This window comes from Rutidosis leptorrhynchoides, chromosome 6 (assembly GCF_046630445.1).
Source record: "Rutidosis leptorrhynchoides isolate AG116_Rl617_1_P2 chromosome 6, CSIRO_AGI_Rlap_v1, whole genome shotgun sequence".
Classification (NCBI taxonomy): domain Eukaryota; kingdom Viridiplantae; phylum Streptophyta; class Magnoliopsida; order Asterales; family Asteraceae; genus Rutidosis; species Rutidosis leptorrhynchoides.
Window position 1 is genome coordinate 124,108,993 of NC_092338.1, and position 15,728 is coordinate 124,124,720.

The 15,728-nt window shown below is 38.1% G+C and overlaps 1 protein-coding gene across 1 annotated transcript; it reads right to left on the bottom strand.

Moving 5' to 3' along the window:
* Positions 1-7,634: 7,634 nt before the first annotated feature.
* Positions 7,635-14,047, bottom strand: LOC139855686 (ATP-dependent zinc metalloprotease FTSH 9, chloroplastic-like). Its single transcript, XM_071844935.1, has 13 exons — positions 12,927-14,047; positions 12,152-12,217; positions 11,937-12,071; positions 11,748-11,813; positions 11,417-11,602; positions 11,260-11,346; positions 10,492-10,605; positions 10,255-10,379; positions 10,038-10,146; positions 9,424-9,549; positions 8,988-9,308; positions 8,786-8,909; positions 7,635-8,135 (listed from the first exon to the last, which is right to left on the bottom strand). The coding sequence occupies exons 1-13, from the start codon at positions 13,833-13,835 to the stop codon at positions 7,990-7,992; spliced, it is 2,514 nt and encodes an 837-aa protein (XP_071701036.1). The 5' UTR covers positions 13,836-14,047; the 3' UTR covers positions 7,635-7,989.
* Positions 14,048-15,728: the final 1,681 nt, after the last annotated feature.

Sequence of the window (15,728 nt, forward strand, 5' to 3'; positions counted from 1 at the left end):
TGGATTATTCAACTTAACAGATATCCTTTTGATAATTCAATGTTAGATATTTTTTAAACTTAATATTATCAAAAGTCACACCTTGTAATAAAAATAAGTCGTAACGTATAAACCTACATTCTCAAAATCACTTAACTGACTAGTCTGTTACAACTTTTGTGTATACATACAAATATACAATTCGATGACAACAAATATATTCATATTAGAATATGATCATAACTATGTGTCACAACCCAATAAGTGTGTGGCCCAACCCACTAAGATTACGACCCAATTAAGATTTTTAACCTAAGAACCTCATGGAAGGCCCAAGAACATCATGGAAGCTCCCTAGAACTTTCCCATGAGTTCTTCCATGGAATGGTATGGAATGTTCATGGAAATATCTATCTCCATGTATATACTTGAAGTTTCTAGTACTTAGATCCTAACCATTGATTTAGATTAATCTTAGCCATCCATTTTGTGTTAGGAGTAGTATAAATAGGGGTGGTCTCATTTGGCACACCACACCTCAAAACTCAAGTATTCTCTCTTGTAAAGCTTACATAATCAATATAAGCATTTTCTTTAAGTTCCCACTTGTTCTCTATTTTGTTCTCTTTTAGTCACTTGAATCATTAGAAGGTCCGAGCTAGGCTAACTTAGTAAGACTAAGTGCCGCACAGTGAGCTTATCGAGATAAGTCCGTGACATTTGGTATCAAGAGTAAGGTCGATTCAAGGAGATGGCAATCGAGACCGAGAAGAATGTGAGCGCAACAAGTGGTGTGATGGGTGATGAGACTCGTGGCCGGGTAGAGACTCGCCAAGGAGCCATGAAGAACCGAGGTACGTCCAAAGACTTTGTCGCAAACTTGGACAAGAGGATCATGGATGTAGAGACATCCATGGACGACGTGAAAGCAAAGGTCGAAGATGTCCACCAACGTTTGGATGGTTTGGACGGGGACTTTGACGAATTGAAAGATGATTGCAAGAGTGCAATCAACGTGCTAGACGTTGACATCAGATGTGAGATCCATGACTTAAGGGGTACGCTCATGGGTGAGATTATGAAGTTGCGAGGCGAAATGGAGGGGGAGGTCTCCACTATTCACCAACGCCTCGTGGATTTACAAACCAACATGAACTCTTGTTTGAGATTCATGGCTAGTGGGGGTGGCAACACTGGATCCAATGCTCCGAAGGTGGATGTTCCCAAGCCGTTACCGTTCGTAGGGAAGCGGGAAGCCTGAGCGGTTGATGATTTTATATGGGAGATGGAACAATACTTGGAGGGAGTCAACATAGTGGATGATGCAATGAAGATCAAGACGGCAACCCGTTACCTGAAGGATACCGCAGCATTATGGTGGCGTCGTCGATATGGAGATATCGAGAAAGGTACGGTTACTATTGATACTTGGGATGATTTCCTTACTGAACTTAAGAATCAATTCTACCCCAAAAATGCTCAAAAGGATGCGATGAGTCGTCTACGTAAATTACATCATTCCGGGACAATTCAGGAGTATATTAAAGAATTCACGAACCTTAGCCTTGAGGTCCCAGATATTCCCGATGATATTCTTCTCTTCTATTTTCTCGATGGTTTGCAACCTTGGGCTAAAACGGAGCTGGAGAGACGAGGAGTCCAAGACCTTGCCACCGCAATTGCTCAAGCGGAGGCACTAGTCGACCATGCTAATAAGAAAGATTCGTTCAAGTCAAAAGATAAGAAGGTGAGCCATGAGAAAGGTGGGGGAGATAAGCCCGCCCAATCAAGGAATGATAATACACGTAAGCCACCAACCGGGAATAACAAGAGCATAAAAACTTCTTACAAGAATGATGGATGTTTCATATGTGATGGACCGCATAGAGCCTGAGATTGTCTGAAGAAAGCTAGCCTTCATGCTATGGAAGCTCAAAAGGCGGGTTGTCAGGATGAAGATGTGTGCATGGGATCGATGCAAATACTCAACACTATCAAGGCCAAGGTGGAGGTACCCAAGGTAATGGCTAAAGGACTCCAATTTGTGGAAGTTTATGTTCGAGGAAACTGGGTACGAGCTTTGGTAGATACGGGAGCTACTCATAACTTTGTCTCCATCGAGGAAGCTAAGAGATTGGGGATTAAAGAGATAAAGGAGGGCGAAATGATGAAGATGGTGAACGCGAATGCTAAACCGATTAGTGGGGTGGCTAAAGATGTGCAAGTGAAGATTGGAGAATGGGAAGGAACGATTGATCTATCGGTCGTGCCTATAGATGACTTCAAGTTAGTACTTGGGATGGAGTTCCTAGACAAGGTACGCGGTTTCCCTATACCGTTCACTAACTCACTGTGTATCTTAGATGGTGAGAAGACTTGTATGGTGTCAACCGAACGTGGAAGTAAGAGTGCATCCAAGTCACTTTCGGCCTTGCAATTCAAGAATGGGTACAGCAAGAATGAGACATGCTATTTAGCGGTAGCAAAGCAAGAGACGGTCGAAGATAAGGGAAAACTAGAGGTACCCAAGGAAATTGAGAAGGTCCTTGATGAGTTTAAGGATGTCATGCCCAAGGAGTTACCAAAGAAGTTACCACATAGGAGGGAGGTTGACCATGTGATCGAGTTGGAGCCGGGATCAAAACCACCTTCCAAAGCCCCATACAGAATGCCACCACCCGAGTTGGAGGAGTTACGAAGACAACTCAAGGAGTTGCTGGATGTGGGATACATCCGACCGTCAAAATCCCCGTATGGTGCTCCGGTGATATTTCAAAGAAAGAAGGATGGGTCCTTACGGATGTGTATAGATTATCGGGCACTCAACAAGGTAACTATCAAGAACAAATACCCAATCCCACTTATTGCTGATTTGTTCGATCAACTTGGGAAGGCGAGATACTTCTCCAAGTTAGACTTGAGATCGGGATATTATCAAGTCCGAATTGCCGAAGGAGATGAGGCTAAGACCACATGTTTGACGAGGTATGGTGCTTATGAATTCCTAGTCATGCCCTTTGGTTTAACCAATGCCCCTGCCACATTTTGTACTTTGATGAACAAATTATTCCACCCGTTCCTCGACAAGTTTGTCGTGGTGTACTTGGATGACATAGTCGTGTATAGCGACACCATGGAAGATCATTTGAGGCACTTGAAGCAAGTATTCCAAGTACTAAGGGACAACGAGTTGTATGTGAAGCTAGAGAAATGTTCATTCGGATTAGAGGAGGTGGATTTTCTTGGACATCGAATTAAAAATGGGAAATTACTCATGGACAAGGCTAAGGTTAAGGCAATTCAAGAGTGGGAGGCACCAACGAAGGTGACTGATTTACGATCCGTCCTTGGTTTAGTAAACTACTATCGTCATTTTATCAAGGGATACTCGGCGAAAGCGGCTCCATTGACAGAATTGTTAAAGAAGAACAAAGCTTGGTTGTGGGATGAGAAATGTCAAGCAGCATTCGAAGAGTTGAAAAGAGCGGTCATGGAAGAACCAGTGTTGAGAATTCTGGATGTGACCATTCCGTTCGAGTTACACACAAACGCATCGGACTTTTCTATTGGAGGAGTTCTAATGCAAGAGGGTCACCCGATCGCGTTCGAAAGTCGAAAACTTAATGAGACGAAGAGGAAGTACACTGTGTAGGAGAAGGAGATGACGGCGGTGGTTCATTGTTTGAGGACATGGAGGCATTATCTTTTGGGATCAAGGTTCGTGATCAAGACGGATAATGTGGCAACGAGTTATTTTCAAACCCAAAATAAGTTGAGTCCCAAACAAGCTCGTTGGCAAGACTTCCTAGCCGAATTTGACTATGTGTTGGAGTATAAGCCTGGGAAAGCCAATGTGGTAGCTGATGCCCTAAGTCGTAAGACGGAGTTTGCAGCAATCACAAAACCACAATTCTTCCTTCAAGATCGTATAAAGGAGGGATTAGAGCATGATCCTATAGCCAAAAACCTTGTTGAATTGGCTCGAGATGGGAAAACGCGAAGATTTTGGCTCAAGGGTGATCTATTATTCACCAAAGAAGACCGGTTATATGTGCCTAAGTGGGGTGATCTTAGACGGACAATCTTGAAGGAGTGTCATGATTCAAAGTGGGCTAGTCATCCAGGTATCAAGAGGACGCTGGCATTAGTAGAAGGCACTTATTATTGGCCAAGGATGGAAGACGACATAGAGACGTACGTGCGGACATGCCTAATATGTCAACAAGACAAGATAGAGCAACGCCAACCAAGAGGACTATTACAGCCGCTACCTACACCGAAAGGACCATGGGAGAGTGTTTTCATGGACTTCATTACTTGCTTACCCAAGTCAGAAGGGTGTGGGAGTATTATAGTCGTGGTAGACCGGTTTTCTAAGTATGGTACCTTCATAGCCGCATCATCCGAAGTTACCGCGGATGAAACCGTAAAACTATTTTTCAAGAATGTGGTGAAGTATTGGGGGATACCGCATGTGATAGTAAGTGATCGAGATCCGAGGTTCACAGGGCGTTTTTGGACGGAGTTGTTCAAGATCATGGGGACGGACTTGAATTTCTCCACGAGTTTTCATCCCCAAATGGACGGACAAACGGAAAAGGTGAATGCACTATTGGAGCTCTATCTTCGACACTATGTAAGTGCAAATCAACATGATTAGGCTAAGCTCCTTGATATTACTCAGTTCTCTTATAACATGCAAAGGAGTGAGTCCACGGGGAAGAGTCCTTTTGAGTTGGTGACAGGACGCCAACCTTTGACCTCGAATGCTTTGGCCGCTTCATATGATGGAAGCAGCCCAGCCGCTTATAGAATAATGAAGGAGTGGCATGAAAAAGCCGACTTGGCGCGAGCATCACTAGATAAGGCGGCCAAGAAAATGAAGAAATGGGCGGATGAGAAAAGAAGACATGCTGAGTTTAAAGTTGGGGACCAAGTGATGGTGAAGCTTTTACCTCAACAATTCAAAACATTTAGGAAGGTGCACAAAGGATTGATCCGGAGATATGAAGGCCCATTCCCGGTAATTGGACGTGTTGGGAATGTATCTTATCGAGTTCAACTACCACCCAAGTTAAAGATTCATCCAGTCTTCCACGTAAGTTTTCTAAAACCTTATCATGGGGACGAGGAAGACCCAGAACGAGGAGTTTCCAAACGAGCACCAATGGCAGTTGCGACTTCGTTCGATCGTGAAGTGGAAGATATCTTGTTGCATCGAACGGTACGGAGACGAGGTGTGCCGAGCTATAGAGAATACCTAGTTAAGTGGCGTAACTTGCCTGATAGTGAAGCAAGCTGGGAAGCCGAAGACTTATTGTGGCAGTTCACAGACAAAATCAAGAAGTATCACGAGGATCACACGACGAGGACGTCGCGAGCTTAGGTGGGGGAGAATGTCACAACCTAATAAGTTTGTGGCCCAACCCACTAAGATTACGACCCAATTAAGAGTTTTAACCCAAGAACCTCATGAAAGGCCCAAGAACATCATGGAAGATCCCTAGAACTTTCCCATGAGTTCTTCCATAGAATGGTATGGAATGTTCATGGAAATATCTATCTCCATGTATATACTTGAAGTTTCTAGTACTTAGATCCTAACCATTGATTTAGATTAATCTTAGCCATCCATTTTGTGTTAGGAGTAGTATAAATAGGGGTGGTCTCATTTGGCACACCATACCTCAAAACTCAAGTATTCTCTCTTGTAAAGCTTACATAATCAATATAAGCATTTTCTTTAAGTTCCCACTTGTTCTCTATTTTGTTCTCTTTTAGTCACTTGAATCATTAGAAGGTCCGAGCTAGGCTGACTTAGTAGAGACTAAGTGCCGCACGGTGAGCTTATCGAGATAAGTCCGTGACATATGTGTGCGTTAATCGGAATATTAATTAAGTATTTAGGAAAATAGCCTGCCATTAATAATAGAAAATATTATAAATTTATTGGAGTAAAAAGTGAATGAAAAATTGATTAATTTAATAAAATCTGATCTATCTATCTGTATATCTATCCATTTATCTATCTATCTATACATTATATAAAATAAGATTTTTCTGCTTACGTGGCGCAACTATATTAAGTTTGCTTATGTGAAACCGCCATATTAATTTAATAAATAAGAAAATTATACATTATTATTATTAAATTATTATTATAATTATTTAAACTAAATAAGGAAAAAATAAATTATATTAATATTAATAAATAAGGAAACTATGTATTAATATTAATAACTAATCAAAAATCTAACACAATAACAAAAACAAGGAAATATATATCAATGGTTTATAATCTTCATTATAACAAAAAAAATATTAATAATAATAATTAATAATTAGCAATTAATAATAAGAATGGTTACTCCTTAAATCATAGTTTATCTGTGAAAAAATATTAGATGTATTATTATTATTATTATTATTATTATTATTATTATTATTATTATTATTATTATTATTATTATTATTATTATTATTATTATTATTCAATACTTTAAAATTCATGAAAATTTGATTCTACCATTTCGTGGCGTCTCATTTTTATTTTTTATTTTAATTTACTATTTTTTTTTTTTTTGTAAATTTCCTACTTATTAGCCGGAGGTCAACTCGTAAGCAATCTCTTTATCCTTCGAATAAAGAGTGATAACTTTCTCTACATTTGAGAGTGTTCCACTATGGGTGGAGAAATGACTTGTGTTTATTCTCGGATAGGAGAATGATTGTCTACATCTCACCTCTCTCATACACCACTCATGTGGTATTGAATTTTGTTGATGGTGGTGGTGGTGTAAGAATAGGTCACTAAAGACATAAAGGATCATATATACTCTGTAACTAGATTATGTTATTTTTTTAATTAATAGAATAAGGTTTTCCGAGTTATATGTTAACAGTTAATTAAATTATAATTAAAGAAAACTTATGTGTTAATTAGAAAAATAAACTTAATTAATTAATTGGAAGTGAATACTAAATAATTATGGTGTCAAATATGACTATATCACGTAAATATTTATTAGTTAAGTGTATGATTAATTATTATAGCAATACATTTTAATATAAGCTATCATACAATTAGTAAATTTGCGAAGTAGATGTCTTGCATGTCTTTGTTGCCGTCATTTGCTAGTAAATATATGAAGTAGATCTTCCAAAATAAGGCACTTCGAATGGTACTTTTGAAAGATATAGGAGTATAAGGCATATCACATGTCATACTTTTATCACCATCATGATGTCTTTCCCAGACGTCTTCGATCCTCTACAAAGGTTCTTCTGGAAGTGGGATTTGAAAGATGGTCCAGGCATTATACTAATAGCAACATAGCGTTCAATATGTTTAGAACTTTTTGGCTTCTGTTTAACTATGTTTTTACAGATAATGTTATTACAACACCGGTTACATTGTATGTCAAACAGTAAATATACAAGCTAAGTATTGTCCAGTGGTAGACTAATATATGCGATGTAAAAAAAAATGAGTTTTAAACTAGTGACACTAGTGGATTGTATAAAATTTTTGGAGATTTTTAACGAGTGACACCATTAACTATGAATTATAAATCACAAGGGTTGGTTGTCAACTCATTCATAACTATGATTTGTGAGGCGCTTAATGGGAAAAGAAATAATTCTGTAACTAAGCGTACCAACAAAGATATGTAACTACCGGCATGATAATTATACATTTACTCTGAGTTCCGAAAAAACTGGAGACTACGCGAGAGTGTACAAAGTCAAAGACGCGACTTTAATCATCTGAAAGGTATGATTTTACTGCTAAAAAGTCACAGAAAATTACAAATGTGGTGTTGTATACGTACAACCACACAGCCTTTGATTCCCAACTAGCTGGAATGGCTAAATATTGACACAGAAAAAATATATAATTCCATGAATCTGAAACTACAGAACACGAGTCAACTGTATATGTTTGTTATATCCACATTACCCGGCTATTTAAATGTACAAGAGTCGGACAATGTTGTGTTGTGTTTCGTGTTACAGTAGTTGATTCAGTTGAGGTGATGCTGACTGTAGTGGCAGAAATGTCGCTTGTGTGCCTCTAACAAAATCAGCAAGTTCTTCGGGAGCCACCACTAACTTCAACCATTCTTGCAACTCTTCTCCATCAACTTTCTCTTTTTCTACGAGTACCCAAAATGTAAACAAAAAACAAAATGTATTCTCTAGTAAAGCACCAAACAAGTAGTAAGCAAGGTTGCAAAAATCTCTACTCAAGGAGTAGAGAACGTTGATCAAGTTTGACTTTGACCGAGTTGATCAAGTTTGACTTTGACCGAGTTTCGCCAGGTTTTGACCGATTTTCCAAGTAATTACGAGTTTGGGTAATTTTGACCAATTTTACGAGTAATACCGAGTTTGACTGATTTTGACCAAGTTTGACCAACTACTCTCTGACTACTTCCCTAGTTGAAAAAACCGAGTACTCGCCAAGACGCCAAGTAATTCCGAGTTCTGCCACACTGGTAGTAAGTAGGGCATGTTTGGTAAAACTAGCTGGCAGCTTTTTAGAAGCATTTAAGTGTTTAAAAGAGTAGTTGGAACTGTTAAAAAAAGAGTACAAAGACAAAAAAAGCTAGGAGCTTTTTCTCAAACGCTAGTAGCTATTAGCTTTTAGCTTTTTCCCTGAGTCTAAAAGTTTTAAACTTTTTAACCAAACGAAGCTTTAGATTAGATAATGATCTTTTTCATAAAACATAAAAGCTCTTAAAAGCTCCAAAAGGCTCACATCCAAACATACACTAGACTCATACAAGTAGTAGTAGAGCATTACCTTCAAGATAGGCACCGAGACCCTCCAAAACAGTAGGATTAGCACGCATGACAGACACTGCAACGTCCAACGCAGATTGAAGCATCAACTTAACTTCTCCTTGAACAAGATCCACTAGATGCCCCTATATAATATGTAAACGCTCCACATCAATAAGACATTCAAAGATGTCGAAGAACACGAATCAGAAAAAAAATAAAACCTGATCCCTTCCAAAACCCGATCCTCCAGAATCATCCATGCCACCATTTGAAAGTGTTGTCATCGAAATCGGCCCTATAGAGGGATTAAGACCATATTCAGCAATAGCTTTGTAAGCCATGTCGGTGGCTCGTCGTATGTCATCAAGTGCACCCGTTGACACACGGCCAGAGTAAATAATTTCTTCGGCAGCACGTCCTCCGAGAAGGGTGACCAAACGTCCTCTTAATTCGTCGACAAATAGCAAATATCTATCCTCAGTTGTTGGAGGAGTGTACGTAAATCCCAATGCCCCTCCTGACCTTGGCAATATGCTTAGTTTCTAATATTATTAAAAAAAAAAAATTGTCAGGGTAAACTAGACATAATCTTATTGGTGGTGAGTAATTGTTCGCTGAATTACATAAATGAAAAGTTTTGTGTTTAAGATTTCTAACCTCGACCCTTGGTTGACCTGCAAGAAGTTTGGAAACAGCAGTGCCTACAACTGCATGACCAGCTTCATGACGGGCAACCACTGCTTTCTCGATACCTTGCAACTTGGCAGTTTTCTTTTCGATCCCCTGTTATTTTATCGCAAAACGTAAATAAGTGTGTAAAATATAAATAAAAACTGTTCTACACAGAAGCGCATTCGAATGAATAACTAGGATATAGTCTCGATGTGCAGAAGAAAATCTAGTTGGACAGGTAATGTGCCTTATCAATTACAGTGAGTGTATACTTTTTGGTAACGGGTCAAAACGTGGTCCAGGTCTGATCAGGTCATTTGTTTGAGCCCTATTGGATTGACCTTCAACTAGATATGTGCGTAAGGACCATATTGTTAGGAAATGCAAAATGTCAAAAACAATGAAAAAAACAACCAAACATTGAAAATATTTGTGCAATTTAATACAGTTTAAGCAACTTTCGGCCAATTCCAATTTAGCTAGACGAAGTAAATACTACCCACTTAACCAGTTCGAAAAGAACTGCAACCAAATCCCCCCAATTACTTAAAAATGGGCAAAAACTGCCACCTCCATTTACAGAGTTAGATGAGAATTACTGCTATTGAGCGTTCAACTGCGTGGATGAAGTCCAGTTTCTCCACAACCACTTTATTTTGTCTTCCTGCCAACAAAGCTGCTTCATTTACCAAATTTGCAAGGTCTGCCCTGCAAGTCCAAATAAAATAATCGCAGCTCAAGTGCAAATATATACTCCTTATTAAGGTAAACATGTATAAGATGTTTCATAAACCATTGTCATTTAAGTTTGGTTACCCGGTGAAACCAGTCGTCATGGAAGCAATTTGGGAAAGATCAACATCTTCTGCCAAAGGGAGCTCCTTATTGGAAACATGCACATTCAAAATAGCTTGTCTTCCGACCCTATCGGGTGTTTCTACCTAAAAAACAACCATTCAAGACAAAACATGAACATACAGAAATATGTGAACTTTGGGAGAACAGTAAAAAAAAAGTATAATGATGAGTACCAAAAGAGAGAAAAAGACGGACCATAACCACACGATCAAATCTCCCCGGTCGACGAAGTGCTGGATCTAATACATCAGCACGGTTAGTCGCTCCGAGAACAATTACAGCGGAATTACTGTCAAATCCATCCATTTCCTGCAAGGTAATAAGAAACGCATATATTAGTAAACCAATATCAGAATACACTAAAAGGAATTTGGCCTAAAGACAGATATTGGGTCAACTTGTGAAATTTCACAAGTCTTCGAGGATTGTTTGACCTAAACAAGATATCTGAAAGCTTGAAGATATGATGTGCCAAAGAATTTGTTCGTCGCAATGAGCCAAATTGGGTTGTGTTGACCCGCTTAGATTTTGTCCTTTCATAGTTAGATCTAAATAACTAGAGTAATTATATACGTACCTTATTAGGAAAACTATAATGCCCATAAAAAAAAACTAATACAACTTTTTGAAAGAGAACCATTTGCAGGTAAAGCAGATAATAGTTTAGATAACATAACCATTGTAATTAGGTTAATATATCTGATTTTCAAATCTTATATTATTAATAATCTATGATCTATGATACCTTATGACTGGTTATTACAAAATCCTTAAGGCATGAAGAAACTTGTGAGTCAACCTCAGGGCTAACACGACTAAACACGTAGCTATTGATGTGTTATAGAAACTAGCCTGTTTTAACCCAAACCCATTTCATCCCATTACCCAGCTCAACCCACTCTTTTTGCCATCTTTAGAAGACTAGAATACAGCGTTGACTAAGATTAACTGTTGACATCGTACAGTGAGGAGTTGATTCAAAGTCTGTTCTCGCTCATCATTGCTGACAATGCGAAACCTACCATCACGACTCTTGGCTACAGCATCAATCTGCAAATAAAAAATGAGTTAAATTAATGTAACCAAAAATCATATATACTCAGAAAGCTTAAATACAAACCTCATCTATAAATATGATTGAAGGTGCTTCCTTTTTTGCCCTAGCAAATAGATCTCGGACACGTGATGCTCCCATGCCCACATAAAGTTCTACAAACTCACTTGCAGAACAACTAATAAACGGCACTTCAGCTTCCCCGGCCACAGCCTTCGCCAAAAGCGTCTTACCTGTCCCAGGTAGACCAACCTGTAAATTAAACAAAGCCATTTCACATATTACATTTCCATTAAGACACATTTTAACAAAATCAATAACTGTATTAATGATTTAGAGCAGAAAATAGCATAAAAAGGATGAAATAAAATAAGCAATATAAGATTATTAAACTCACCAAGAGGACACCTCGAGGAGGGCGAGCACCAAGTCGTATATATCTCTCTGGATTTCTGAGAAATTCCTATTTTTTATTTTTTTATATATTTTTTTAAATATCATATAAAAGAAATAGCAAATTAGAAGGAAGCACTTGAAAACAAAGTGTGTTGTAATATTTTATAATAACTAGAGGCTATGAACTTACTACAATTTCCTCAAGCTCCTCCTTTGCCTCATCGACACCAGCAACGTCTGCAAATGTAATTCCCTCACCTTGTTCAGACACTTTTGACCCAGCAGAACCACCTGACTTGCGGTTTCTTAGCTGACCAGGAGTACTCTGTCAACAAAATCAAGTTAATGATCAAACACTCATTGAAAAATACCGACTGTAATTTGTAAATGTTGATGATTGATCACCTGAGAAAAGTTTACAGGGAAACGATGAAGTAGCCCTGCTAATACAGCAACGTAAAACAATGCTATCTGCAAGATTAAGTTAAAATATTAGAAATCTGTAGATACGGGCTAACAGAAACATAAAACCAAACATGATATGTTATGTCAGTTGAGTATATGCATTGCATAATAAGTATCGTATGGTTAATTGGTTACCAAAGCTAGTGGAATGGGCTCTGTCGATTTGTATCATGTACGTTACTAGCAATAAACATTACTTCACAATATGCTTAGTTATATCAGTTCTGTTGAACACGTATAAATTCTAAAACAAATACCACTTCAGGATTTCTACAATCTTAAAGAAATACTAAACCCTCCTAGTCTTTTATATACGATGTTAGCGTCTTCAATTAAAGCAAAAATATGTGTTAGTGATAAACAATATTAAAAGCAATACGCAAAGCCAAATAAGAAATTCAGAGTTTACTCCTGTAGATGACATTATTGACCTGTGAAAAAATTATCGAATCGTATTTAAGATAAACAAGATGGATGCTCAAAGGCGAGGGTATCTTGGTCCCAAATTACAAGAATAATTGAGTACTGAATACAAATTTAGCCATCAATAGTAGTTAATTAAGCTTTTAAAACTGAACACAAATGGTAATTGTGCAAATGTGATGACATGCTTTCACATCACTATTCACTATCTAAATTAAACTAATATGCAATCTTCATAAGTAACTAATCTAACTATAGCATAATCCTGCAAGCATACGAAAATGGTACTTACCAACGCAGAGTTTAAGAACCCACCAGACCTCTTATCAGGAGACCCAAACTCAACATTATTCTCAAGCATCTTTTCATATGGAGTCTTAATATCATTAGGACGAGTCGTTGTATACACGATTCTCTTCGTAGGTACAACACTCCTCAACAACAGCTCTGAATCCTGCATTTTACTACTACTACTACTACTACCACCACCACTAATTTCACTTTCCGCATTAACTTGGTCTTGCTTCAGCTTAAACATTATATGCACACCATCAACCTCAACCTTTTGCACCTGATTACCACTAACCTTACTCAAGAAATCACTATACGGAACGCTTACAAACGTAGTCGGAACCCTAGGTTCCGAACCTGGCAATGGTAACCCTGGCCTAAGTAACCTCATAACAAACATAACAATTCCTAACTGCAACAACAACACACCGATCTCTTGCGCTTGAATTATCGGTTGCCAACGCCATTTTCCAACGTTTTTTCCCCAACCCCAACCTCCTCCCTTACCTTTCTTATCCCCTTTATCTCTCTTTTTACTCACTTTATTACTCTCACTTTCACTCTTTTCACCTGAAGATGATGAAGATGATGATGATGAAGATGAAGATGATTCTGTATCATGTTCACAGGAACTATTATTCACGTGAATTCTATTAATTCTTTTATTACTTTCATGCAATTTCAGAAACCCTAACCCTAGACCACATGAATTAGACATATTTGAGCGAGATGATAACGATAACGATGATTTAGTAACGAAAACATTTGAATTTTGGTGTAGAACACGAAATCTATCACGGAAAGAGGTGTACCTGTAAGAATGTTTTGAATTGTTGTAATTAGAGTGATTTAAATGGAATTGGCCGTGAATTATTGGTCTTAGGGTTTCAAGGGCAGCCATGTTATTCATGAATTATATGATATAATATTGCCCTAGGTAGGCTGTTGCAGCAAAATTGGGATTTGTAATAGAAATTAGAACTGAAAAAAAGAAAAGAATAAAATGGAACGGGAATTAAAATTGGACTGATCGTAGAGGTAGGGGATGAAGATTAAACTTTTGTGGACAATTGGACTCTTATGCTTTATTTCTTGTTTTTCATGTTTTTTTCTACCAAAATAATATCATCATCTTCTTCATCATTCATATATCTCTATCTATATCTTAATATATCCAATTTTAGAATTATGAATTTTTGGTAATATTAAGTATTTTAATTTTATCTATTTAAAATATTGTCATATGAACAGGTCATTACTCTAGCAATCGATTTATTGACAACTTAACTATTGTTTAAAGTCTAAATTGAACTTCAGATAGATTTAAAACTCGTGAAAATTTGATTCTACTATTTCATGACGTCTCACACTTTTTTTAACTTACTTATTGGTCGGAGGTTCATTCGGAAGCAATCTCTCTATTCATAGAACACTGAGAGGATGATTTCTTCTAATATTGAGGTGTTTCACTCGGAGTAGAGAAATGACTTCTTTTTATTCTAGAATAAGGGGAATGATTGTTGATCATATACATAGCATTGTATATGTATGTTTTATTTGCTAAAAGCCAAGAGCAGAATTACGCGAGCTATAATCCAAAGTTATGAAATATTCGCTGAAAATGAGTACAGCGGTTATGTTTCCGCTTTAATAAAAGACTGCGGTTTAATCCGCTTAGTTTCCGCGAATAGTTAAGCAGTCCGCAGACCGCGGATATTTCGAATTCTATAAATAGAGAGCATGGCCTCTCATTTATAGGTTGTTGATTCTCTGCCATTTGCCCAAGCTTTTGTGATTTTCACTTGTGATCTTGCCCAAGGGATTTCTACATGGCGCTAAGGTGAATCATGCTAATTGACAATCAAGACCGGGTCGGGGTGGTTGATCACTTGATTGATAAAGTGAAAGACGATCATCGGGGCCCAAAATAATCATCAAACATCACATCCTCCGTAATCTCATTGCACTCAATCCGTAATTAAGTAACTCATTAATTAGGGATTGATCAATTGGCGCCATCCGTGGGACACGTTTTACGAATTAAACTTGAAATTTTTTGTTTTGTGCTGTCAAACAATCAACTGCTTGGTTTAATTTAAATCGTGTATTGTTCCGATGATTTACAGGAAGTAGCTGAAGCGTATTAGCTGATTTGATCGTTGAAAATGGCAGCTAACACGAAACAAACAGGAAGTTCCGTAAATGATGATGCGTTGGTTAATGATTTGCAAAATGCCTTGTCAAGTAGTACGCAGGCAAACGTTAATACTATCGCGGGTAGTTCAGGGAAAGAATCGCTAGCTAAAGCGCCTAGTGGCAATCCTGTTAACGCTGATTCGCAACTAAAGGTTGCTGCTGAAAAATTGGTCGCGCGCAGGAATTTGCAGCAACATCGAGAAGAAACTGTCGCTGATGGCAAGCGATTAAGGATTTTGCCTGGAAAAGCAGACAAAATACTTGGCACCGCTATTGAACAAGCTAGAAAAGATTGTCGCGAATCTCGCGTACCGCGAACTTACTTATGGCCGTTGAATGATTCTGGATCACAGGCTGATCGCTTAGTCATTGATCATCGCGATAGTGAGAGCGATGGTGCGGATGAACGTGTTATCCTAAATTCTGTTTATAATTCGAAGACTGCGAAAGCGCCAAGAGAAGAAAGTGAGTTTTCTGATGATTCGGACAATGCAGAGGAATTTGTAAAAATTCCACATGTTAAACGAAGGCGACCACCAACACCTTTCCCTCGGCATGAGGATGCGGGTGAAGCATCTGATGCTGTTCGCAGAGAAAATGCTCAACA

Excerpts from the sequence above, each read along its gene's own strand:
- LOC139855686 (XM_071844935.1), bottom strand. The coding sequence starts at position 13,835 with ATGAATAACATGGCTGCCCTTGAAACCCTAAGACCAATAATTCACGGC. Across the intron at positions 12,218-12,926 it reads GGTTCTTAAACTCTGCGTTG|ATAGCATTGTTTTACGTTGC; the intron begins GTAAGTACCATT and ends TTAATCTTGCAG. Across the intron at positions 11,814-11,936 it reads AGGAGCTTGAGGAAATTGTA|GAATTTCTCAGAAATCCAGA; the intron begins GTAAGTTCATAG and ends AATAAAAAATAG.